Source organism: Pagrus major, chromosome 4 (assembly GCF_040436345.1).
Source record: "Pagrus major chromosome 4, Pma_NU_1.0".
In the NCBI taxonomy this organism is placed as follows: Eukaryota; Metazoa; Chordata; class Actinopteri; order Spariformes; family Sparidae; genus Pagrus; species Pagrus major.
In genome coordinates this window covers 4,187,377-4,213,367 of record NC_133218.1, presented here as the reverse complement: position 1 = coordinate 4,213,367, position 25,991 = coordinate 4,187,377, and the positions used below count along the sequence as shown (strand labels likewise).

The window sequence follows — 25,991 nt, the reverse complement described above, 5'->3', positions numbered from 1 at the left end:
GTTGTTTATATTATTTTGACAAAACCCCATATACGGATTTATGGTGTGGCATTATGAATCCAATCCAAATAGGATATATTGATTTTCATAAATATAATATTCAAGACAACTGACGTCTTAATATTTGTATCTTTCTTTTCTTTTTTTATAAACAGAATAAAATGTAGAACAAAGACAACTAGATACAACTTAAACAAAAAGATAATCAGACAAAAACAACACAGCATTCCAGGACTTGAAGGATGTTTCTTTATATTTAGTGTTTATTATGTGCGTACAGTGTATTCACCCAGTTTCAGTTGAGCAGTACTCGATAGAATAACTTCTTCTTTTTTGTTTGTTTGCCAGCATTTTATGCTTTTATTAGTGAGTCGACTGTAAAAAGAGGAAATAAGGGAGAGAGATGGGCTGTAGACGTTGTGGTTAATTGTCAGTCCTCATCATCAGGCCTCCAGGGCGTCCCATAAATGTAGTATTTGATCTTATAGTGCATTCATGTGCTCCTTGAATGGCCCCTTCTCCCGAGTTAGGAGGTTTGTCTTCCGACTTCAGTGTGTTTATGAGCTTTTAGTCATAAAGTGAAAACAAGACGGACGCTACAAAGAAGATGTTGTATTCCCAGGTCATTTTGTTGTAGACTTGTTGCTGCACCAGTACATTTAATTAACACCACTAAAAATGTTGCTTTACCAGTCTAGTTTTCAGTGTTAATGCTAATAGATGACTTTTAAAACTAATCTAGGTCACTCTATGTTGACCTAAATCAGTTAGTTAGTTAGTTACAACCTAATAGCATGTTACAAATGACAAAAGAGCAAAAAATTGATGTGCCATATGTGAATTAATAAAAAGTTTCTTACCATCAACAAAACATTCACTTTTTTCCACCATGTTTCTGTTTATATGACGTCAAAGTTGGTGAGCAGTGTGCCAAAGTTTTCACTGACTTTCTGAGTTATTGTTCTAACTTAAAGGGGTGTTCACCCGAACTTTCACAGTCTGGAACACATTATTCATATTATTGTGACACCAAATGTGCTATCACATACATACTATGACAAGAAGCGCTGGAACTGGTCATTGTCAACAAACCTCTTAATACCTTTCTTGCAGATTATCTGTCATACTATAAATAATAGTTTTTTTATAAAAAGTAAAGACTGTGCTGTGACCCTGAGCATTGCTCTCACACCACCCCCACTGGCACCCTGGTCCACCACCTCCTCTAATTAGCTGTGGACCATGAGATTAGCAGCCCACGACCACGACTGGTAGCACCAACCGGCTCGCACAAAACAGCTTTTGTTACACAGGAGCTCAGTCGGGGCTGTTAAAATCCCCCCTCTTAATGTGATTTGCAACCTCTGCCCTCCCTCTCTGTCTCTTTCTCTTACTCACACACTCATGCACGCTCATCTTCTACATACTCTCCGAGCTCTAAACCCCGTGCAGCTGCTTCCTCTGTGATGTAAAGGCAGAGCTATGCATTGGAGAGGAGCGCCCGGAGAGTCATAAATATTCAGTCCCTGCAGGGTGTGTGTCGGCTGGACGGGGCAGCGGACAGTGCGGTGCTTTATGGGACTCTCAGAGAGACTATGGAGATAAACACTACAAGAGGCATATTGTACTCTCACATTTTACTGAGATCAATGATCAACTGGGGAGACGTAAACCCAGAAATAAATATAAATCCAAAGATGTGGATTTACACTTGCATCCTGGAGCTTTGTGGATCTTCTGCCGTAATATGTGATATTGTAATGCAATGTAGGCTGGTAGTACAAATCATACTGCTCCTCTGGGACCTGTGTAGCCCAGACTGTGATGAGGATTGTGGAGTAGTGCTCTGGCCTTGTTCGACAAGCAGGGTCTCTTCTGTGGCCTCAAATAGAGAGAAAAACTCATGGAAAGACCAGCAAACACCTCTGTTGTTGTTGTTTTTTACACCTCGTTTCTATTTTCACCTTGCACCACAACCTGTTTCAAATTCAACACATGCTTATTTGATTATTAATTATGTTCAGGCAAACATGGAATTTCTTTGGTTTTCAGTGGCTTTCAATTTGCTTTGAGCTAAATGCTAACATTAGCATGCTAATGCTGACAATAACATTCTTAGCAGTTAAAATGTTTACTAATGTTTGCTAATTAGCACAGTTCACTTAAGGCTGATGATAATTTGTTTAGCTGGTACTTGATCATAAACCAGATTGTATTTAATTATTTTTAGAGGCTTTTTGTGCCTTTATTATGACAGTGAAAATGAGATCATGACAGGAAAGGGGGTAGAGAGAAAGGGGTTGAAACCCAACAAAGGGCTGCTGGTCGGAATCAAACCCAGGCCGCTGCTAAGGACTCAGCCTTTTGTACATGGGGTTACGCTCCACAGGTGAGCTACCACAGCGCCCCTACAAACCAGATTTTGACCTGATGGTGGCCAAGATAAAAAAGTCAGGGAATCACAAAAGTGAGTAGGATGCATCCTCTGTGGACCATGAATGTCCAAATAAAGTGATGGAGCGACTGAAACATTGACTGTATAAAGTATGCCATGCTAATGCAGAAGTGCCTTAAACCCACATTCTTTCTAATGGCCAGAAGGGGGCCTGTAATGTCAAACTTGACTTGAAAATGATTGTGTACAAACAAATAGGTGATGCCACAGTGGGTTTATACTTGTAGCTACTACAAGCTGCTTTTTTTTTTTAGAAAAAAAACAAACTATAGAAGTATCTCAGCAGTGGAAAGTCCCTTTAAACCCAAACAGCTGCCTTGCATGGAAAATCTACGCTACCAAACGCTCGACTGTCTCACCTGCTGTTCTGTATTTTTGTTGACTTTCATTTATTTATCCACTAAACCTCTCCACACACTCATCCTCCACCTTGTTTTCTCTCAAGGAATGAATCAACTCTCTGATAATAAACATAGTGTGAGAAACCAAATACATCTTGCTACTGTAGAGAGTGGCTTGTTAACTTATCAAGGAGAAAATCTTGTAAACCTACGAAAGTGGGTCTGAATAGCTGAATCAGTAATAAACGGCTCCTGCCACAGCTATTCTCCTCTTGTCCCCTCCTCTGGGCTAAAATAGTTCAGAATGGTTAATGGTTTTAACCATGACCTGACCGCCGGTGTTTTTGTTTGTCTTCTGGGCAGGTGGTGAGGTTTCACCTTGAGGCCTGAGGTTTTAAACCTCTGAGGCTTCAGTAAACTGTGTCGAAGTCTGTGTGAGGTGAACTCTGCTCTCTCCTCAGGGCTGAAAACATGGAAACTACTGCCCCTGCTGGAGACATTGCTGCTGGGGAAACAATATATACAAGACACTGTTTGATGCAGTTTATAATTATACAAAGGGCACACTTTTGTAAAGCTAAGCTACAACAGATCTGTCCAACATATTCACCTGCAGAGAAGTCACCCTCTACCACAGCTACTGTGACTGACTGACACAGGGTTTATGATCCCTGTGTCATCATTCACTACTTATATTTCACTGTGTGTGCTACATTTATATTAGCTGTATTTATTCAGTTATTATATAGATCAAGATAGATTTAAAGCTTTAAAAGTGTCTTGTAATGTGAAAGTTTCTCGACTAAGGTAAGCATTTTGTGTGTGGATTTTCATGAATCAATGACTGTTAATTGTCTGTGTGTGTTTTGTCCATAGGAGTTCTCCAGGCCTTGGCTGGAACGGACGTGTGGGTCGACAGAGCCGCTTGTCATCCAGCAGCTCCACCACAGAAGAAGACGGCATCTTTGTCAATTCTGCCAGCAGTAAACTCCTCGAGAGAGCCCACGACATCCTCATGTCAGTAACACCCACAGTCACCGTCAAGCTTTAAACTCTGCCCTCACACTGGTTTACAGATTATACAGTGTTGTAGTCAAATAAACACACTTTTGATGGTTTTCGGTTTGATTTTAAATTGCAAAATCATCGTCAGCATGATTTTATTCTACTGTTTGTTGATTTTGTCAGCAGTACAGCCTACAGACATCCTTGAAATTGAAAGAAAGTTCAAACTGAGTGTAGCAAACATCTGCCCTCCTTCAGTGATCACTACATTCCTACCAGCTCCGAGGGGGCTGTTCTGCAGCTGACCCTGACCTCTGACCTCCCTACGGAGGGGAACAAGTGAAAAAAGAATGTCCCCACAGGGATGAATAAAGTTTTTACTCTGCTGACAGGAGTACGACTCTCTTGGGAAGAATTTCTGGAATTACAGACCCATCTCACCTGTTGATTTATTTATTTTATTTATTTATTTTCTTTACTTGATAAAGAATCTCTTGGTATATTCGCTTACATTGACTTTGTTCAGGAACTTTATTGCTCTTTTCTATAATACACATGTGTTCCCCCGCACATCTGTGCGGTAACCAAGATATGGAAGAATGAGTGAACAGAAGAGAATATGAAATTAAGCAAAATCTAAAATGTCCTTCGCTTTGTTCAAAACTGCAATACTTTTACATACTTTTCTCTTTACGTGGTCTTTATGAGGTTTACAAGTAAGTTTTTGATCCATTATGACCCCCAAAACTTTGCTTTAAATACTCTTTCAACATGAACAACATCTGTAACCATTTTATTTTTCTAACAAAAACCAAAAGTTTACTTTTATTCCAGTTTATAGATCATAGTTCATCAAACCACCTCTTAATTTTGACCATTTCGCATACTATACTGTAAATATAGGGAACTGTAATATTTTTGACACTTTTGGACACAAATATCATTAATATAAAAAATATGAACTGTTGGGCCCAGTACTGACCTTTGTGAGACTCCACATCTAATCTTCTTAAACTTTGATTAAACACCAGCAAACTGCACAAATTGTTGTCTGTTGTCTAAATAACTTCTTAACCACTTGTTTAAAGAAGAAAACAAAGGATTTTGTTGCTCAGACTGCTGGATTAACTTCTGTGTTCTTGTTTTTTGTAAACAGGAGGAACAAAAACTACAAATCTAAGCCAGTTCTCCCAAAGGTAAAGTATGGAACATCTTTAATTTATCTCAATACAAGGCACAGATGTCTAATGTTACACTATAACGTTATAATAACATTATGACCTGACTCTGACTTCACACCTGCAGCATTTACTGAACGTCAAGTCTCTAAAGTACCTCAGCAGCCTGACACTTCACGACCGCATCACCAAGTCCCTGCTTCATCTCCACAAGAAGAAGAAACCACCCAGTATCAGCGCACAGTTTCAGGTCAGACACATGCGCGCACACACACACACACACGCAGAGCTCAATGATTTGCCAGTGTGTGCTCTCACTGTAAAAATAACATGATTAGCCCGAGCTGAAGCGAGGAATCTTACTCCAGCTGTGAATAGGATAAAAAAAGGTGTGTCCTTCACAACTGGCTGTGTGTGGAAACATCTCTCTATTACTCTGCCTGCCTTTACTGTCCGCTGTCTTATCCCTGTATTTGTCCATAATTTCTGTGAAGTCTATTACGTAAGTTCGCATACCCACCCTAAAGTCTTAAAAAGTATGACAGCATGTCTGGGAAGTTAAGAAAAAAAATTGGATAGATGTCTCAATAAAAACAATTTGATTTGGTGAGAAACTAGAAAGTTTGGCTTTTCCTCCGTTGCTGACACACCCTTTTGAAATACCTCGACAGTATTCGCTTATTAGAAGATGAGACCATGAAAACAAGTAACTGCAGTGACAGAAAATAAAAATCCACCCAGAACCAAAAAGAGCTTATTGCCACCTTTTGAGGAAAACTGTTAAATGTTGGTTCTCTGCTCTTTGTTAGCATATGCTAGCAGAAGGCTTTCTTTTAAAACAAGATGCATTTTTATCGTTCACTCGCATTAAAATACTTACTTCAAAACATAAACACCCAAAAACGAAGGTCACATCCGCAAATCGCTTCTGCAGTCAGGTTGATAAACAGGAGTGAAGATAAATCTACTATTTAATTGCAAAAGTTTTAAACTAATCTCTGAGCTTTTCTCTGGATCAGAACAGAATTCGACGTGACTCCGGGTGTTTATTCCTCCAGAAGGTCTTTCTCCATAGCCACTAGCCCCCCCCCCCGCTCCGAACAGCCCTCACCACACAACACTTGGCAAACATCTTTTGTTTTGATAGAGGAACCCCTAACGACAGATATGACATTTTGTGCGTTTAAGAACTTCCTCTGCCGTGGGTTAAATTTGTGAGATTAAAACAACAAATAAGTGGGCCTGTGATAATAAACAGTTAGGATGAACAGCAGCAGTCATTAATATCTAATAAAAGTCATTGTTTAGTAAGATGACAGAGAATACATCTCTTAAAGATGTTTCTCATGTACTCAGCAATGAATAATCTTCTTCCTGAAGGGAGTTTTTCAAATTCATGAATTGTGTGAAAGTCTTGGCCTATTAATGTTTCAAAAGTATAAAAGCCTGTCTCAAATACTAGACAAATATGACATTTACAGTTAACATTCTTAATAATTTAGTTATCTTAAAGTCAAACAAGCTCTCATTGGTAGATCAGAAATAACTTTCAACCATAAGCTGCTATCTTCTCCCTGATGTCTCTGAGAGTGAGCTCTGTGCTCCGGCTGTTGGAGGTACAGATGAGTACTGAGGCCCCTCTGGCAGGCAGCCCTGGCCCCAGTGTGTGTGGATGACTTCACTTCCCACATCCTGTGCTGCGTTGATTGCTTTAATCTCCCGTGGAGGGGGAGGGGGCTGAATTCCTCCTGCCACTGGATTATCACACACACATGCTGACACACATGTTGCATATGTTTACCCACACACACACACACACACACACACACACACACACACACACACACACGTGCAATAACAGCACATGGTAACACTACACACATGGTTTAGACATGTTGCCAGTATTTATGATCCCAGGCAGTGACTTTAATCTAGCAGCAAAGGGTTTTTTACTTGCAGATGGACCAACAGTTATTCATACTTTGTCTACTCTACATGTGCTTTTATATTTAGGCTTCGTGTTCATTTTTTTTTCTCCTTTTTGTGTCTCGTTCTGTAGGCCTCCCTCAATAAGCTAATGGAGACTCTGGGTCAGTCTGAGCCTTATTTTGTCAAGTGCATCCGTTCCAATGCTGAGAAGGTACAGTGTGACTCCAGACCGCGGAGTTGACTGTTTTGGTTTAGTTTTCAAAGCATTTTTCATTTCCCTTGAAGTTCGAACATTTCTAAATCTGTTTATCATTTCCTCCTCTTCTCTCTGTAACTTCCACCGCCTGTCGCTTCTCCTTCTTCTGTCACTCTCCCCTCTCTTCTCTCTGTTCTCTTCCTCAGCTGCCCGTAAGGTTTAATGATAACTTGGTGCTGAGGCAGCTGCGTTACACAGGTATGCTGGAGACTGTGCGCATCCGGCAGTCGGGCTACAACATCAAGTACAGCTTCAAGGTAATAAACACACACGTTTACACCCTGTAGATGCTCTTTAAACATCTTAGTCCAGGGGAACAGTCATTAATGTTATTTGATATACAGTATATTAAATTTTAAAGGCAAACGAGCAGTAGGATATAAACAAAGACAGCGCACATGTAAAATTCATTTAACAAAAATGTGGGCATTGTGGAACTAGGAAATTTGCTCAAGCGCTGAACAGAAGTCGAGAACAGCAAGTATTTTGTTATCCAGAAAAAAATTTACATTTGGTATCTCAAGATAATAAAATAATCAAACCATTACCATAAGAATGACAAAAGTTTGTTTCCTCTTATCAGTTATCATGTTTATCAGAGATCAATAATACCATACCAGCATGCACAGGTGGCGTATTGGCAACTGTAGCAGCTGATTTAAGCTAAAAATGTCATGTTAGGGAAAACGTATACACAGACGTGAGCAGAACACTGATGCACGATTAATGCCAATGATTGCTGATGCTGTTTGAGCAACAGTTGACATTGAGTTGTGTCAAGGGGATTATGAAGGACGTGAGGTGGCCGCCATCTTAACCACACTGGCTCTCGTAAGAATGATGTCACCCTGTGAGAAATGCTGTATGACTAATAAAGCAGATCCTGTTTAATGCTGATCGAAAGTGAGTCTTTGGACAGAAACTTTTGGGAGTGGCTCCCTCCCACTCCAGTTTGGTCTTATTTCAGTTTTCCATTTTGTGGTTTTGAATGTTGTTCGTGCCAATCGTGTCATGTCGAGGTTTTAGCCAAAGATTAAGTCACTGTGCGTGTCGCTTCACCAAATCACAACTTATTTTCTCATGAAACCACTGTGTATCTACTGAAGCCCTGCAGTTAGTTCAGGTTTTATTTGCAGTGGTTATGAGATCTTGGCTGCTAAGACGAAGACTCACAATTATGATTAAACTTAAACTAATATAAAAATGACACTATATATTTAGTTTTTGATGGATTAACCGTTTAGTGTAAAAGTACAAAAATCATTAGACAGTGACTATTTTGATGACCTCATCATCAGACATCGTCATTTACCCGAAATTCCTCCAAACATATTTAGTGCTGTGGTCAGCACTAATGAGAAATATCTTGGGCATGGTATCACTCTGGAGGACTCTGCTGTTTCTGTCCGACTCTTCAGAACAGAGCCTCTCCATTGTCCTCGGCTCTCTGAAACACTCCCCATGCTTGTAATTGTATAAACACAGCATCTGTTTCCCCATCCACCCCCTACAGCCCAGGGTGCAGAGTGTATTGAAATCAGACAATGGGCCTCAGTTTGAAGAGTGGGAGTTCAGCATATTTATGCCATGATGTCTGCACCCCTGCAAATATGGACAGCATGGACTTATACCTGAAACCACATGTGCCCTGACAGCTTGTTTCTGCTCGAGAGATGCTACAGGAGGCAAATTCAAGGCTGCAGAGTTTACATCCCCGACTAATTAATCCTGTGTTGGAATCAGTGTTAGAAAAACTGATGGCTTCAGCAGAAACCAAACCTTTTGTTTCAATTACTGGACAGAAATCTTTTACACATGACACAAACGTAACATCCAGAACAGATGCATTTTTCTCACTACCACCTGTCTTTGTTCTCTTTGTAGGATTTTGTGCATCACTTCTGCGTGTTGCTCCCAGAGGGCACCAGTGCCACCAGAGAGGGCATCCAGCAGTGTCTGGACCAGCTGGACCTAGAGCCAGATGGGTACCAAGTGGGAAAGACAATGGTATGCATCCTTCCTCTTTGCAGATCTTTAGAAAAACAAATGCTGTAAAGCATTGTGTGACATCTTTTTTGAATTAGAAAATTGTCTTTGCCTAAATAAGCCTAAAAAAAATATTTTGGGGATGCAAGATATAGCCGATACCAATAAGATAACCGATAATAATACATTTTTGTATTTGTAAAAAGAAGTTCTTAACCTGTAGATTATGTACACCCGAAGGTAAGAAATGCTAGGAAGTAATGAGCTAAGATGGATGATTCAATATTCCATAGCTCTAATGAGATTTGAATGAGATTAAAACTCACACTTTTTCCCTTCAAGATTAAATAAAGTCACAGCGTATAATCCAGATGTAAAATGAAAAGTCATGGCAAAACAGTAGTTTGGTGATTTTCTTTTATTATGTCATGTTTTGGGAGAAGAAGATGGTAAGGCTCATTATACTGCATGTTATTATGTGTTTTTCATTGTATTATCTGTTGGAAATTGTCAGTCTAAGCCTCAAAATGTATTTACTCAAAACAGTGTGTGGGTTTTTAAATTGCTCAAACTTGGTTAGTTTATTAAACTGCAGAATTGCACATCTATAAATAGAGTCACAGACATGGGGAAAAGATCGTGTTGGGGATAACCTCATATTACCTGACAGCATCCTCCCTCTGAACAGAAGGATGTAATGAAGCCAGTGCCCCATATTTGGTGAGTCTAGTGAATGAGGCATGTTGGAGGGCTCCATGCCTTTGGGATGCTGTCTATATAATTAGAGGATCATACCTGACATACTTGTGACCATGTATCCGGCCAGTGGTTTCAGAGTATGTGTGTGTGTATGTATCCCCGTTCTTCATTAAGTATGTGTGTCACCCTGTGCTGACTCCATCGTGGTCACTCCCCTCAGGTGTTTCTGCGGGAGGCCGAGCGTCAGCGGCTGCAGGCCTTACTCCACACAGAAGTTCTCACACGCATCGTCACGCTGCAGCGGCGATTCAGAGCTCAGCTGGAGAGGAAGCAGTTTGTCAGGATGAGAGAAGCAGCGATCTGCATCCAGGTACAGTCCAGAGTTTTTCATCATCACTGCTCATTACGCCATCTCCTTCATTTTGCATCTTTTCCTTGTGTTTTATTGAAATCACTCCTGACAGTTTTTGTGTTGGAAGTTGCTCCTAAGATTTGTTTTTATGGCTGAATATTAATTCAGTAATATTGTTTATGGACTTAACTAAACAAATGTACTTTTTACATTTTTTTGTTTAACTTAAGTGAAAAGGTCTGTGTGATGTAACATGTAATGATGAAATACATTGCATCAGTCATCATATTATTTATGACTTTGCTTATATTTACTATAAAGTCAATGTCTAAACGATTTTAGCAATATGATATATGATATTAATTTCATGCACACTGCCGTGTCCTCATACAGTACAGGACTACATTTGAAATGAAAGGTTAAAAAATTACCCAACCTGCTGATATTCAGAAAGTTTTCTTTTATCTTAAAGGGAAAGTTCACCCCAAAATCAAAAGTACGTATTTTTCCTTTTACATGTAGTGCTATTTACCCATCTAGATTGTTTTGTGTGGCACAGCCAAGTTTTGGAGATATTGGCCATAGAGATATTTGCCTTCCCTCCAATATAATGGTGCTCAAAGCACCAAAAAATAAAAACCTTTTAAAACTCAACAGCAATGTCTCTTTCCAGAAATGATGACCCGGTTACTTAAAATAATCCTCAAACTTTGTTGTGAGCAGTTTCGTGTAGGAACTATTTTCATTGTATTGAACTGCACCAGCAAACAGTCTGTGTCACAGTACAGAAGAAAGCTTGCATCTTCTCATGGATGAGAGGCTTGTGCTCTTGACAGCGTAATGTAAACATAAATGGTGTCTTCCTCAGCTGAGCTGTAACATTAGATAGCTTAGTTTGCACACCTCTCGTCCATAAGTTGATGCACATTCCTTCTGTGTGGTGATGCGGTTGGAAGAAGAAAGAAAATTGTTCCTACATGAAACTGCTCTCAACAAGATCTGTGGATTATCTTGTCTAACTGGGTCATGATTTTGAAAAAGCACCACTAGTGGCATCTAGTTACATTATATTCAAGGGAAGGCAGATGTCTCCAAGGTCGATGTCTCCAAAACTCTGCAACTACAAGTAAGAGGTGAAAATATGTACCTTTGATCTTAGGTTGAACTGTCCCTTTACGTACCTAAACTGGAAAGTAGAAGATATCTATCTCAAAAACAATACAGATCAAGTTGTCACTCAGAAACACGTCCAGTCTAGTTGGGATTTAATTTATTTTTCAGTCCCGTAAAGAAACTTGACATGACCCTTTGAGCAAGGACTCTCATACTTCTAATTTAGTTGTTGTACTTAGTGAATATTAAAAATAGGTTGTGGCAAAAAGGAAAAAAAAATCATTGTATAATGAAAATAAAATATTATAATCATCATCTCCTCACAGAAATGGTGGCGTTTGTATCGACCTGTAGAAGAGGAGGAGGAAGATTATGACCCTTCAATCCAGGAGGGGGCAGCTGTGTGTCTGCAGGCTCACTGGCGAGGTTACAGGGAGCGTCAGAAGTTCAGGCTGTGGAGGGAAGCTGCTCTGGTGCTGCAGAGGGCATGGAGGTTGTGGCTGTACCGGCGCTGCACAGCAGCTCTGGTTATCCAGACGGCCTGGCGCTGTCATCAAGCCCGAGAAGCCTACTTGCGTCTGTATGCTGCTGTGTTACAACTACAGAGAATTAGCAGAGGCTACCTTGCCAGACAAAGGTAAGCCAACACCTATTACTTTATCCTGAACTGTAGAAGCAGTTCTGTTTTTTATTGCTAGAAAAATGAGGTATAGATAAAAGCAACCTTTTTAGCATTTTTCTAAAGGTTCTGAAAATAACTTCTAATTATAATTGACTGCATTATTTTTGCTCAAGCTGGTAAAAAAGCAGATTAATCTTTGCACACAGCTCGTGCAGTGTATTTGCTCTTTGTTCGGTGTGTTTGTAGATCAGCATGCCATTACGCAAGCAATCCAACCCAAAGCTGCTCTACAATCAGCTGAGCTGCTGAGAGAAAGCATTAGATCAGACTCTAAGTTTGGTGAATACTGGAGGTTGTAGTAACTTCTGCTAAATAACTTTTTTAAAACATATCTTGATAATAGGAGGAGGAAGTAGTTTGATGTCCGCTAAAGTTGTAACCATGTCTTCATGATTGACAGCTTCAAAAAACTGAGAGAAGAGAGACTGAGGGAGAGGAAGGAGCAGCAGGAGAAGCTGCTTCAGCTGCAGAACGGCCAGGTGAATGTGTCACCAGAGGAAGAGGAGGAGTCACCCGAGAGGATCATGGGGTTGGATCTCAGCACCTGGGAGGATCGATCCTACGAGCAACGAGAAAGGAGCCTACAAATTCTCAGCAGCCACGACGGAGCAGTAAAGGAGGAAGAAGAAGGAAGAGAACATGCTGGGACAACAGAGAGCCCATCTAAAACTCAAAGTGAACCTGGGACCTCGATCCATACATCAACTGTGGTGGTGCGAGAGAGGTCAAGAACTATAGACGAGCCCAGCCAGAAAACCACTCGGGCCAAGAGAGAGAGCCGGCGGATGAGAGAGCTGGAGCAAGCCAAGTTCAGCCTGGAGCTCCTTAAAGTTCGGGCAACCACCGGCGGAGCCTCGTCCCCTTCTGAGGAGCGGCGCTGGTCAGTCGAGCTGGTGCCACCTACAACCCCACCTCTCCGTTCACCTCAGGGCACGCCTGACAGCCAGAGCTCCAAGGGCAGCTTTGAGCTTCTCACCATGGACGAGGAGGCACCCAAGGCTATGGAAGAGGTGACAGACAGTGAGGACACCTGCTCCCCTCCTCCTCCAGTAGAGCCTAATGTAGAGGTTGTATCAACAAGCCCACAGCCAGTTGAACCACACAGGACAGGAGTTTCTGATGCTGTCGCTCAACCAGGCAGCCAGACCAAAATGGATCTGGAACCCTTCTCTGCTCCCACACATCCGCCCAAAATCGAGAACTACCTCCCGACTTTTTACGTCCCTGCTAGCGAGGGCAGCACAGTCATCTCCGGTCGTCCTTCAGAAGAGCCTCAACAAAGCACAGAGGCAGCCGTCTCTACGACCACCGTTGTTACCAAGCCCATCAAAGAAAGGCGAGAGTCAGCACGTCGTCCTGTGGTGGTGGTCATCAGCATGCAGAAAGAAACACCACTAAGTGAAGAGCTGAGTGACATCGTCCGTCCCCCTGTGGAGGTTCGAGATTCTGCAGCCCAGACAGGGGAGTTGACACCATCACCACATAAACCAGAACCAGCTCCTGCACCTCAGGGTCCGGCCCCTGTCTCTACCTCTGTCCCTCAGGCTGACCCGGCCATCATAGAGAAGCTGGTGCGACTGAACGAGGAGAAAGAGGAGAGGCAGCGTAATCAGCAGCAGCAGAATGAAAAGGAGATGATGGAGCAGATCAGACAGCAGAAAGAGGTGCTGGAGCGGCAGCGTCTGTTCTTCGCTCAGTACGAGAGAGAAATGTTCGAGAAACAAAGGGGAGAAGCTCTGCAGAGGATACAGCAGATTCGACAGGGTGGACAAGACGTTGGTGCAACTGCAACCTCCGGGAAGCCCCTGAGACCCAGCTCCCTGCTTATTGAGAGAACAGCGGGGCTGGTTCCTCACGCCAGAACAAAGTCAGAATCCACTGACCCGTCAGTGCACTCTCCTCCTGGCCGAGCCCCTCATCCCCAGCTGCCTCCTCCACCTGCCACTGCTCCCAGGGAAAGACGCAGGATTGTCGCAGAGGGTTGGGCACCCAAACTGACGCTGGAGTCCAAAGATGGAGGAACCAGAGTGAGAACAGCCAAGAAGCCAGCAAGTAACCAAGTCACCACAGTTAGTATGACGGATAAGCCAGGCAACATCTTCTTCTCTCCCAAGGACAAAGTCACATTTGCAAAGTGAGTATCAGTACATCTAATGCTGTTGTTTTGCTCGCACTTTGTGTGTTTTTGTTTTTTTGTTTTTTTGACATGTGATACAATTCTTTTTAGGAATAATAACAATGCAGCAAAACCCCTTAACCCCTAAACAAACAAACAAAAAGATGGATAAATACATAAACATGTAAATAAGTTTACATTCAAGAAGTCATTCATTCTGGGTTGCAACTTAATGAATTCTTTATTTTGCTTCATTACTTTACATTAATAATATTTTTCATATTTATGTTTTCCTGTTTTTGTCCATCAGGTTTGACAGTGATGCTGTCCCTAAAGAAACACCTGCAGCTGTTCCCAGAGAAGCACCCACACCGGCTTCCAAGCCCGCTAAAGGAACAAAAGGGCGAGAGGTAAGCAGTCGCTCATTTTTTCTTTTTAGGAAATAGACTGCTGCAGGAATGAGTCCTAAAACCTGGAAATGACATTTTTGCATCTGCTGTTCCCTTGAAGTCAATGGGCTTTTGTTTGGATACCTGAAATAAGGTCTGTGGTTAACACAAGCTAAGAGATTTTCACGTTTTACTCTTCACCAAAAAAATATATCAGTAATTTATGTGAATTTTGACGCTTTTACATGTCTTATAAAAGGTGGTTGATAACAAGTGGCTGAATAGGACAAACTTATACTAAAATATATGGCTAAAAACGGTGTACTCACTAGTCCGGATTTTACTTCGAACTGTTTTAACTCTAACCTTTCAATTTGTGGATCGATCAATTTATAGTAAAGTATGTATAGTATAGTGTAGTAAGAAGCTTAGTGGTGGTAATGTTAAAGTCATGTGATAGCCTAAGTTTGTTTATAACGTAACGTTAGCTTTAACTTCTGCTGATCGCAATTTTGCTTCAAAAATCAAACCAAAGTGGTATTCATTTGTGTTGATAATGTCATAAACTTGTGTTTGCCACAGAGCTTGTTTAATGCAATACTGTAATACAAAATCCAAATTTTTAAAAATCGACTTTTGTCGAGGGAACCAGGGCAATGCTAACTTCTAGATTAGCCTAAAGAACATGTCATGGCTGCAGCACTCTATAGACATAAAGCATGTGTTTGCAGGTTTGCAGGAGTGCCTTTTTTGTGTTGTGAATGTATTAATGAATCTTGGCAGGATTTCAAATCTTATACTAAAAACAACACATCTGACTCACATGATGAACACAATTCACAGAAGTTCTTCTACAAGTTCTTAAAGTCACCTTTTAAACATGCTGTTATCACTTCTGGTAAACTCCAGGTCGGCAGAGCGGGCCAAAAAAAGAAAGCCAGAATGGCACGGACCCGCTCCGACTTCCTCACCCGCGCCCCCGTCCTCTCAGTTGGGGGCGATTCAGACGAGGATGACTATGACGGCGACAGCCCCCTCAGCCCCCTCAGCCCCCGTCATTACACCCTACCCCTCTCCAAACAGAGCTCCACGGAGGCGAGCTTAGGAGAGTCCTGTTTCAGTGACTCAGACATGGTAACAGGCGCCATCCACGGCGACAGTAGCCCTCTCTACGTTCTTAAAACGTGGCTTCTCTTTCTAACCCCCTCAGCAGAGAGAGCACAGATCTGCATCACAACTCTGACTCAAACTGAGCTTGAACAAACCTCTGGTGCCTGAAAATGTGCAATAACTGTCTATTAGAAAGTGAAAGACATTTCAAAAGTATTTCAAGGCAGGTGTTTAAATAAAATTTTGAAATACCTGCTAAGATGTTGTGTAATAAAATATTAACACTATACACAGTGATTTTGTGTATATAAATATTTACATCACAGGATTTCAAGCCTGTCAAACAACCAGAAATCCAATCATTTATTGGTTTAACTCCCCCAACAGAAATCAGTCTGACACTGAATGTTAATGTAACTTTAGGCAACTTTTGAAATGTGTTTTCCTTTAAAACATTTAACGTAGATGCTTTTCTAACAGAATTTCTTCTTTTTCTCTCACAGCTGTAACAGCAACTTTTTCCCCTGTTTTTTTCTTCCTGGTCAATTAACAATATTTGCATGTCACTTGTCACTTTTTCTCTCTTAGCACTTAGTACTAGTCACGAGTCAAAACTTGGGACATCTTTGAAAAAGGCAGAGAACGTCACTCTTGACCGTTTTTCATCACTTCACAAACTACTACCGGCTATTAACAATTATTTTCCTTAGAAAAACTGTTTTCTTCCTTGGTTAAGATAATGTAATATTATTTCAAAATTATAATTTGTTGTGTTATTCTCTGTAGTATGATGTTTTTTTTCTGGTAAATGTTCTCTGCCGCTGGTGCAGCTCAAGTGATGTGATGCTGCCATCTGCTGGCCATCTGATGGAAATGCATAACAGAGAGGGCTTTCTTTGGTGTTGTCTTTAACTTGTAATCCAACTTGATGTAATTTCAGCCTTTGAGCCCTGATGAGCAGAAGAAGATTCACAAAGCCATGTCGTCAGGAGATTTGGGCAAAGCTGACTCGCTGCGTAAGAACTCGCAAGATGGAAGGTTTGTTTTACATATTTTCTTTATCACTTAGCCTAACTAGAAATTGTCAAGGATGGTTTCATCACTTCTGAGTGAAAACTGTTTTTTTCACTGATTTTGATCACATTTTTCATTCAAAATTTGTTTTGTTTGAAAAGGGTTCGTAAGATGCGTTTCTGGGGCAAGAACAAGTACGGCGATAAGAAGACATCCCGAGAAAAGATGATCTGTGGGTCAGACTCCCTGGATGGAGACTATGGAGACACTGGGCCTTTACTGGGAGAAGGTGCGTTACCAAAATACAAAATACTTCCATTTCAAGGATTTTCATATAATTGAAAATTCCCACTTAAGTATCGCTGACTGGAACTCTCTTCCTTCACAGCAGGTCAGGAAAACATGTCGCCACCCTGCAGTCCTGATCTGATTTTGGATCGTGGCTTCAGAGACTTGAAGGAGAACAAGGAGCCATCTCCGAAGGTGAAGCGAAGGCGCAGTGTTAAGATCACCAGCGTGGCTCTGGAACCTGCTCAGTGGCAGAACGACGCACTGCAGATCCTCACCTGCACCAACGACTACAGGAGCATGAACGACTTCCTCATGAAGAAGGTGCAGACAAACACACACTGTCTTATTCTCTTCATTCACATGGGTGGAGCTGCTTATGTGGCTTGTAAGACAGAAGGAGAGCAACAGAAGAAGACAATGCCATTTTGAAATTGAGGGTTGAGTTCTCAGTTAACTTTTCAGAGTTCGTCCATATTTATATTAAGATGATTGTGGTGTCCTATTTTAGATCAGCGACTTGGACACAGAGGACAGTAAGAAGGACACCATGGTGGACGTCGTGTTTAAAAAGGCTTTGAAGGAATTCCGTCTGAACATCTTCAACTCGTACTCCACAGCGCTCGCGGTAAGTAGACCTAACAAGAGTTGGTGTTTGATCAGTGGAAAGATGAAGGAAGACAGTTTCAGTGAGTTTTAGTTTATTTCTGTTGAGTTGAAAGTGTGTTTTACAAACCTGAAATTACTGTTTCTGCAAATGGAGTCTGGTGGCTCTGGTGAGAGCGATAGCAGCCGTTTCTAGTTAAACAAAAAGGCAAGTCTCTGAAGGGATGGTTTCAATAATGTTGCCGGACTCTTAGAATAACGATCTGAGTTTGTCAGTGGCATGAAGAAGTAATTTTTGTGGGCGTATTTTGGCAGTGTGCAGTCTGTTTCACAGCTGTCGGCTGCAGCAGTCTCACACAGTACTGGACCAATTTAAAAAACCTCACAAGTCAATTAGACGCAAAAACCGTGGGAAAATAGGGTCCAGGTTGAGAAATACCAGAGTTACCCTTTAATATTATAGCCACCATCTCTAAACATCACCAGTTACATCAGTGGTCAAAGAAATGTATTAGAAGTGCAAAATCATAATCAAATCACCTGTTACACGATACCAAATAAGGTTGTAGTTTCAATAATCAGAATAAATATTTTATACTGGAGCATTGTTTTTAAAGGAGAGACATAAATATTGTACCCCTCCTATGATCCCATTGTCTTCTTCTCCAGATGGATGACGGTAAGAGCATCCGCTACAAAGACCTCTACGCTCTCTTTGAGCACATCTTGGAGAAGACCATGCGGCAGGAGCAGAGGGACTGGAGAGAGTCTCCTGTCACAGTGTGGGTCAACACCTTCAAAGTCTTCCTGGATGAGTTCATGACTGAATACAAACCTCTGGACAGCACACTCAGCAAGGTAAAGGCACTTATTACCTCCTGTTAAGTTCAGCTGAGTCAGTAAACTATTTTTAATAACTTCCCAAAATCCATTTGTATCGACTTGCTTTCCCTGTCAACGGGTTGCAATTTATTTGTATGTATAAAGCTGTATATGTACGCATGTTCCTCATTTATCTGTATCTGTATCTTGTGAAGCATTTTGTAATTAGTTTTAAAGGTGCTTTATAAATAAATGTAATATTTATTAAAGATTCTTACATACATAGTGACATAGCTAATAAATACTAAAAACTTATCTGTTGTTCTGTTTTGTGTCTTTTTTCCTACAGCAGGTACCTAAACCTGAGCGCAAAAAACGGAGGAAAAAAGACACAGATATTGTAAGTCTGTCTTCATTCTCATCATTACTAACAGCCGGTTCTCCTCACCTCCATTTGCTCTTTGGAAAAAAAAGATATAAAACACCAGAGGCTGTAATACATGCATATAAATGTGAAAGTAAACATGCAGGTGAACTCGATATGAACTTTTGCTCTGCTCCTCTCTGCAGGTGGAGGAGCATAACGGCCACATCTTCAAGTCGACCCAGTACAGCATCCCCACATACTGTGAATTCTGCTCGTCACTCATCTGGATGATGGACCGAGCCTGTGTGTGCAAATGTGAGTGGGCACGCAAACATCACACCAGGGATTCTGCAGAGAATCTTTTTTTTATTTCAAGGTTGTGGTTGGTGTTGGAAGTAGTATTTTTTGTGTTTTTATTTGTTTGTTTTTCAACAGACAGTGTGTTGTTTGTTTGTGTCCCACACATGAAGACAAAAAACATAAATTAAATATAAAAGTATGAGTGAGGGTGTGGTAAAAACCTGTAACAGCTTCTATGAAAACCACACCCAGTTTACATATTGGTGTTCAAAAGGTTGCACATTCAAAACAAGTGTAGAATTCTTGAAATAAAATGCAGAGAAACAGGAGTAATTGCCATATTTGCAGTGTGAACAGCAGTTTCTAAGAGTGATCATTATTGTTCCAGGGCAGTTTTTTGTACGTAGTCAATGACACAAAATAATCCATCACGTTTCCCTTTTAACATGATAACTCCAAAATATATGATAGAAAACTAACCATTGGATGTTTCACACACAGGAAGATTTTTAGCCTGTCTAATTTGGTAATTATGGAATTGTAAATTATTAACAAAATACTGTATGAAACTAAATCTTTTTCATATATCTCACTTTAAAGAAAGATGTTCCGATTTGAATGATGTTGGTGTCAAATTAAGTCAACACCTGTAGTTTAAAAAAGAAAGTACAGTGAGAAGATTGATTAATTTAACCTCACTAAAATAGGTTTTCCTGATTCCATTCTTCTTTTTATGGTGCTGAGGAGGAAAAGAAGCTGCTCTTTAGTCTGGTGGTAAGATGTGACATTGAAACAAAATTTTACTTAATTTCACCACCTTTGTCCAAAGAGGCTGCCAGAATCAACAAAAAATGAAAGGTCCCTGTAGTAGCTTTAAATACTGATAAATGAAACTATAATATTTATTTATTATCTGTTTATTTGACATGGACAGTACGTTGGGCAGTGTTACATCTAATTAAAATACTACTGATGCGGTGCCTATAGGACTTCTAACCGTGGCTAATTTGCAGTCCTTGTCCCTGCTTAGGATTTCGAGGAATAAACACAGGATACCAAACTTTATTAGAGACATGTAAACAAACAATAAACCAGAATTAACAATATATTGTGAAGAATCATATATTTTGTACAAAACTACACAACTTTTTCTCAGAATCCCAACAGATTTTGTGATCTTGCAGACAAAACCAACCTGTGTAGTATATCATCTATCCGGATACTGAAACAACATGCCGATGAAACTTTGATTATTAACGTTGTTATGAATTTAAAATTGAATATGCTCACTGTCATATTTCTTATTTCCTCAAAATAAAAGTCTGAAATTAGATTTGTTCGACATTTAATCGCTACTTAAATGTTTCGAAACCATATTGAGTCACTGAAAGGTTCACTTATGAGTTAAAATTATTCAGTTTAGTTATTCATTTAGAAAAAAATCTCAATATTTGTTGGTTTTACTTTCTTAATTGTGAAGGTATGCAGATTTTCTCTGTTTTGTCTCATTGTGAACTGAATATCTTTTAGCTGTGACCAGACAATACAAGAGTTCTGACAGTTAAACCTGACGGTCTTTTTTCACTGTTTTCTGAACAACTGATCAATCAGTTACATGATAAAACAATCAATATATTAGCTTGCTAATGAAAATAATTGTGTGTTGCAACCCAAAAATATACTGTATGTGGTGTTGAAATTACAATAAGTGTTCACTTAACTTATGTACCTCACCTGACCCTCACACAGACACTCACATGAACTCGTACACTCACACAAACACACACACACACACACACACACACACGTCTGTGGCTGAGCTGTCTGGTGTTCAGCGAGCCCCACCCTCCCTCAGCCTTAATCAGATTGTTTTCAACTGGACTCATGGGTTCTGCAGCGCCGTCTCTCCAGAGACCTCTCCAAACAGTTTGTCCTTTATTCACACAGGATGTTTTCTTCATGCCAGCCAATGCTGCTTTTGTCTCTTAAACTATAACAGTTTTTTGTTTTGTCCTGAAGTTTTTGCTGAATAATGAGGAGGCACTGTCTTTCTGTGGATAATGGAAATGACCTGTTTGGTTTCTCTGGCTGTGTTTATCCAGTGTGCCGGTACGCCTGCCACAGAAAGTGCTGCCAGAAGACGACCACCAAATGCAGTAAGAAGGTGAGTCGGCCGCACAATAATGTCCCATGACATTGATTGTGTTACTGTGTGTTTATGTACAGTAGCCAGTTTTGTTCTGCCACCTTATATACCGAAAGTGTCATATAGCTCTTCAAAGACAAGACTAGGGAGAGCACATTTTTTTAAATATTACCAATTTTGTAAGAATTTTAAAGTATTGGCATTTATTGGTGTTTACATGCGTCTCTGTGTGAGTGTATCTTCTATACACAATATAAGATGTTGATATGTGTAAGTTATAGTCGTTTAAAATTCTGTGTGTTTGAAGAAACAAGAGTGTTGGATTTATGTCGAAGATGTCAGTGTGTTGTAGTGATGTATACTGAAGTTACCATGCTAACCAGTAGTTAGTCTGGTAGCCCCCCTTAGTTTCAGCTGGGAGATATACGCCAGCGTTGTGCAACTGTGGTGACGTAGACAGGAGGGAGGGGACTGCTTACTGCAAACCAGACAGGAAGTTAGCTAAAACGATGACAACGCTCACAGCAGCTTTACGAAAATACTCAAAAAATGTCAAACAAAATACTCTTACATCTATTTTCTTTCTTAAACAGAAAAATACAACCGTACACCTTCTGAATTCAAGTTTCTCTTTTTTTTCCTGAACTAAGACGAGCTCAGTTGCCTCATTGACTCATCGTAGAATAACACACTTCATCAAACCAAACCATCTCCGTTTGTCTTTCCACAATCGCCTCTGATTTGGTCAAAATAAATCCTTAATCACCGCTCTAGGTGCCGCTTTTCCACACCGGTGATGACCAGTTCTTTCTTACTCCTCTTCCACTTCACACCTTTCCATGTCTTGCCCTGTGTCCCAGTGTCGTCAAACTGACCTCCTGTTGTATTTGGTCTCGATCCAGCCGTCTGTCCAGAGGCTCCTAAGCTCGGTTCCGTTGCCCATGTTTGCTAACACCAACACCCCCCTAATTGCTAAGAGTCAGTCACTAGAGTCAGTTTAGGGCCAGTAGCTGCACGACTTACTGAGCTGACAGCTTATACAGCAGCTAATAGCTAAAGCCATAGGCAGCTACAGCAAGGACAGGCCTCCTTGTGTAGCACAATTCAGACACAAGGCAACTCAAAGTGCTTTACAAGGGCATAAAATTACATTAAAAACAAGAAGGGAGACATCAAGAAACAAAACATTAAAACAAGTTAAAAATAAGAAAACTTTAAATAGAATAGCAAAGAGTATAGTGAGCAGCAGTTAGGGGTTGCTCAGGTGATATGCTGGCCCCTATTCAGCTTTAACAGAGTACATTATGTTTGTGTCTTTGGACAGTTTGACCCAGAGCTTTCCTCCAGACAGTTCGGAGTGGAAGTTTCTCGTCTGACTAACGACGAGAGGACGGTGCCTCTGGTAGTGGAGAAGCTTATCAACTACATTGAGATGCACGGCCTCTACACTGAAGGAATATACAGAAAGTCTGGCTCCACCAACAAAATTAAGGAACTCAAGCAGGGACTCGACACAGGTGACTTTTGATGTACATTTTAGCTAACAGGTGAATGATGCTAGCTGACTTTGCGATTACTAAGTGTTTGCATTCTCCTCGTCACCGTACAGATGTTGACAGCATGAATCTGGACGACTACAACATCCATGTTATTGCTAGTGTTTTCAAGCAGTGGCTGAGAGATCTGCCGAATCCTCTGATGACGTTTGAGCTGTATGAGGAGTTTATACGTGCCATGGGTAAGTGTTCAATTCAGATATCCAACTACATTGTGTTTTCAAGTGGATTTCACATTGGAGATCCAATCCTCTATAATTTATGACTGTGAAGTAAACAGTAAATGGTGATCTGTTTTGTGGAAATGCCTCCCCAGGTTTGCAGGATAAAAAGGAAATGATCAGAGGGGTATACTCAGTTATTGACCAGCTAAGCAGAACTCACCTAAACACCCTGGAACGCCTCATATTTCATCTTGTCAGGTAATAAAAAATTATGGTAATGGTAATCTTAGAGTAAGATTAATACATGGAACCACTCTATACATTTTTCTAATACTGAATTTATGCTTTCAGGATCGCCTTACAAGAGGAGACTAACCGTATGTCCGCGAATGCCTTGGCCATAGTTTTTGCTCCCTGTATCCTGCGTTGTCCTGACACCATCGATCCACTGCAGAGTGTCCAGGACATCGGCAAGACGACAGCGTAAGAATATACGGCATATCTATCAATCTATCAAATAAATTTTGTGCCCTTGCATAAGTCAGTGATTTACAAAGTGTATTGTGGCCTTCCCTTTAGAGGCATTTCAGTGGGGGGCACACATGACCAGGAGTAAAAAGTTGGAGTTGAGTTGAAACTAATCTGTTTCATGTGGAGAACAATTTAGACAACTTTGTTCAAGGCTATTCCAATCCAGTTTAGCAAAATTGATCCAGACAGTACAGATGTTACAAAGGGGGAAGAAAACACAAATGTAAAAAATGTGATCCTCAACAACCAAAGACATCAATCAAAACCAAAGTCAAGTTTTTGTTTTTGTTTGTGTGGTTTTGTCGAAAAACTCTGAATATAACTTACTCCATGATGAAATTATTCAAGTCCCCTTCTAGTCAGAAACGTGTTTTTCTTCTCCTTCCTTCAGTTGAATGTTTGAGCTTCACTGTGTAGAATGATTTACCTGCAGAGTTTGACACTAGAAGGCTGTTTCTACATTCATTACTGAGGTCTAAATTTTCTCCGTGATCATTGAAAATCTGATTTCAATGATTTGTGACATATAAATACTTTAGAAGCCAATCCATGCCTGCAGTTCACAAATGCTGAGAATGGACTTTACAGTGAAGTAGGAGGCATCTTGTGTCCAGCTGAACTTAAATGTATTCATATAGTCTGATGTTTTTAATGAGGATGAAGGAATAGGTGCCATTTTAAAGATTTTGATGTTGTAACTATACTTCTGTTTCTTCGAGAATAATTTTGATATGTGACTTTAAATAAATAATGTTTAATTTGTTGTTTTGCTGCAGATTTCCCCATTAATAGATGATAAAATTAATGGGATTAGGGCATGAATTTGTTTTCTGTTTCCAGAGGGGGCTGACAGAAAACAACTGGCCTGATGGAAAATATGAAGCTCATACTTATCTGTACAAATAAATCTGTGTAGAAAAGGTTTTTATGATTAACATGAACTCATAGTTTTCACTGTAACATTAAAGGGGCTCTGTGAAACTTCTGTGTTGTGCTGGACGCTGGTCGTAAGTTTATGTTAGCAGACATTTCTAAACCGATGTTAGCTACTGTTGCTCTCTGTTAGTGGAGTGGAGCTGACCTGAGGCACTCGAACATGTATAAAATCACATCTTTTGGACTGTTGCAGAAAGTCCGACCCAAGTCCTTCAAAAAAAATCCACAGTCCAGCAGCATTAAACAACTTAAACAAATCATCCATAGGCTTGCATAGGCAGAGAGCCGGGGAAGGTCTCATTTTTCAAGTCACGTTTCAATCCGCTCACATATGGCCAATAAAATATAGTGATTAATACATGTACATTTCTAAAAAATTGTTACATGGAGCCGCTTTAGGCATTTCCAGTCCTTCTGAAGTGGCTTTGTTTCTTGTTGTCCCTCCACAGGTGTGTAGAAGTTATCATTTGTGAACAGATGAATAAGTACAAAGTTCGACTAAAGGACATCAGCAGCCTGGAGTTTGCAGAGAATAAAGCCAAGTGCAGACTGACCCTCATTCGACGGTCAATGGTAAGTTCAAGTAATGTGGCTAACATGACTAATCCCACTGCTTTCAGATGAATCATGTATATTTACAGTGACTCATTGCTAAATCTACCTGACCGAGCCATCCTTAAACAACTCCTTCTGCCACGCCGTCCCTGATTATTTCCTTTCTAAGCTGTGTTTCTCCTCCCTAACCTGTCCTTTCCTTTACCCAGAAACCCGTACTAATAGCTGTTAGATTTATGAGCATAGCGCGCACTATGGTATGTATACATACACCATGGATTGCATCCTCAAACCGTCATCCAGTGGTGATGTTGTTGTGGTGCTGATCACTGCATCGTCTCATCTCTTTAAATATTAACATCCGTCGTCTCCATCCCCTAAAGCATGAGTCATCACCTCACTTAGTCTCTGCTTCTGTTTTATTTTTATTTTATGTTTGTGTTCTGTTTCTGTCTCTCGTGGGTGAAAGTAGGGACATAATGCAAGCATGCAACTGCTTTTAATTAGATATACATTATGCTATATGGAGTATGGCACATACAAGGATCAGCATTTTCTATGACTAAAATCCGTAAGGGTAGTACAAATACTTAGTTACTGTACTTAAATAGATTTTTCTGACAACTTTGTACTTTTACTCCCTACATTTAAACACAAACACATCTGTACTTTTACATTTTCAAAACAGACGCTTTGCTTTAGTGTTGTTTTATAACGCGTTACCGACCCAAAATGTGGCTATTTGACATCCTGAGAATGAGGCTCAACAATCAACTATCTTTGTGGTGCGTTTAGGAACAGCTGGGACAAATCCTACTGATTCTACCTTTAAGTTTAACAGTCTTTGAATTATAGTAATATGATATGAGGTCCAGTTAGCTTTGCACAGAATTGCACAGAAAAGATAGCACATTTCAGAGCCTGTACTTTACTTGAGTTAAGAAGTTGAATCAGTACCTCTACTTTCACTTTTTTACACAAATATCTGTCCTTCTACTTGAGTAAAGAATGTGTGTACTTTTGCCACCTCTGCTAAAATCTATAGAAATGTTTATAGTTCTGGATGTTTATAATCAAATACTGCCTGAAGAACTT

At 40.4% G+C, this 25,991-nt stretch overlaps 1 protein-coding gene across 7 annotated transcripts in view; it reads left to right on the top strand.

Annotated features, from left to right (window-relative positions):
- myo9aa (myosin IXAa) overlaps positions 1-25,991 on the top strand; it is a 91,256-nt gene that overhangs the window by 61,637 nt on the left and 3,628 nt on the right. For 4 of the 7 annotated variants that reach the window (XM_073464486.1, XM_073464485.1, XM_073464483.1 and 1 more), the window contains 24 exons: positions 3,673-3,813; positions 4,958-4,997; positions 5,107-5,229; positions 7,039-7,119; positions 7,311-7,421; positions 9,049-9,171; positions 10,070-10,219; positions 11,641-11,951; positions 12,397-14,130; positions 14,423-14,522; positions 15,411-15,635; positions 16,552-16,649; positions 16,787-16,914; positions 17,014-17,237; positions 17,425-17,541; positions 18,189-18,377; positions 18,691-18,741; positions 18,912-19,023; positions 21,111-21,172; positions 22,479-22,671; positions 22,764-22,892; positions 23,027-23,132; positions 23,226-23,357; positions 24,791-24,914. In XM_073464486.1, coding sequence (XP_073320587.1) covers positions 3,673-3,813; positions 4,958-4,997; positions 5,107-5,229; positions 7,039-7,119; positions 7,311-7,421; positions 9,049-9,171; positions 10,070-10,219; positions 11,641-11,951; positions 12,397-14,130; positions 14,423-14,522; positions 15,411-15,635; positions 16,552-16,649; positions 16,787-16,914; positions 17,014-17,237; positions 17,425-17,541; positions 18,189-18,377; positions 18,691-18,741; positions 18,912-19,023; positions 21,111-21,172; positions 22,479-22,671; positions 22,764-22,892; positions 23,027-23,132; positions 23,226-23,357; positions 24,791-24,914 — 4,804 coding nt within the window. The remainder of the gene's footprint in view (positions 1-3,672; positions 3,814-4,957; positions 4,998-5,106; positions 5,230-7,038; positions 7,120-7,310; positions 7,422-9,048; positions 9,172-10,069; positions 10,220-11,640; positions 11,952-12,396; positions 14,131-14,422; positions 14,523-15,410; positions 15,636-16,551; positions 16,650-16,786; positions 16,915-17,013; positions 17,238-17,424; positions 17,542-18,188; positions 18,378-18,690; positions 18,742-18,911; positions 19,024-21,110; positions 21,173-22,478; positions 22,672-22,763; positions 22,893-23,026; positions 23,133-23,225; positions 23,358-24,790; positions 24,915-25,991) is intronic. The other 3 variants (XM_073464487.1, XM_073464484.1, XM_073464482.1) reach the window with 1 other exon arrangement.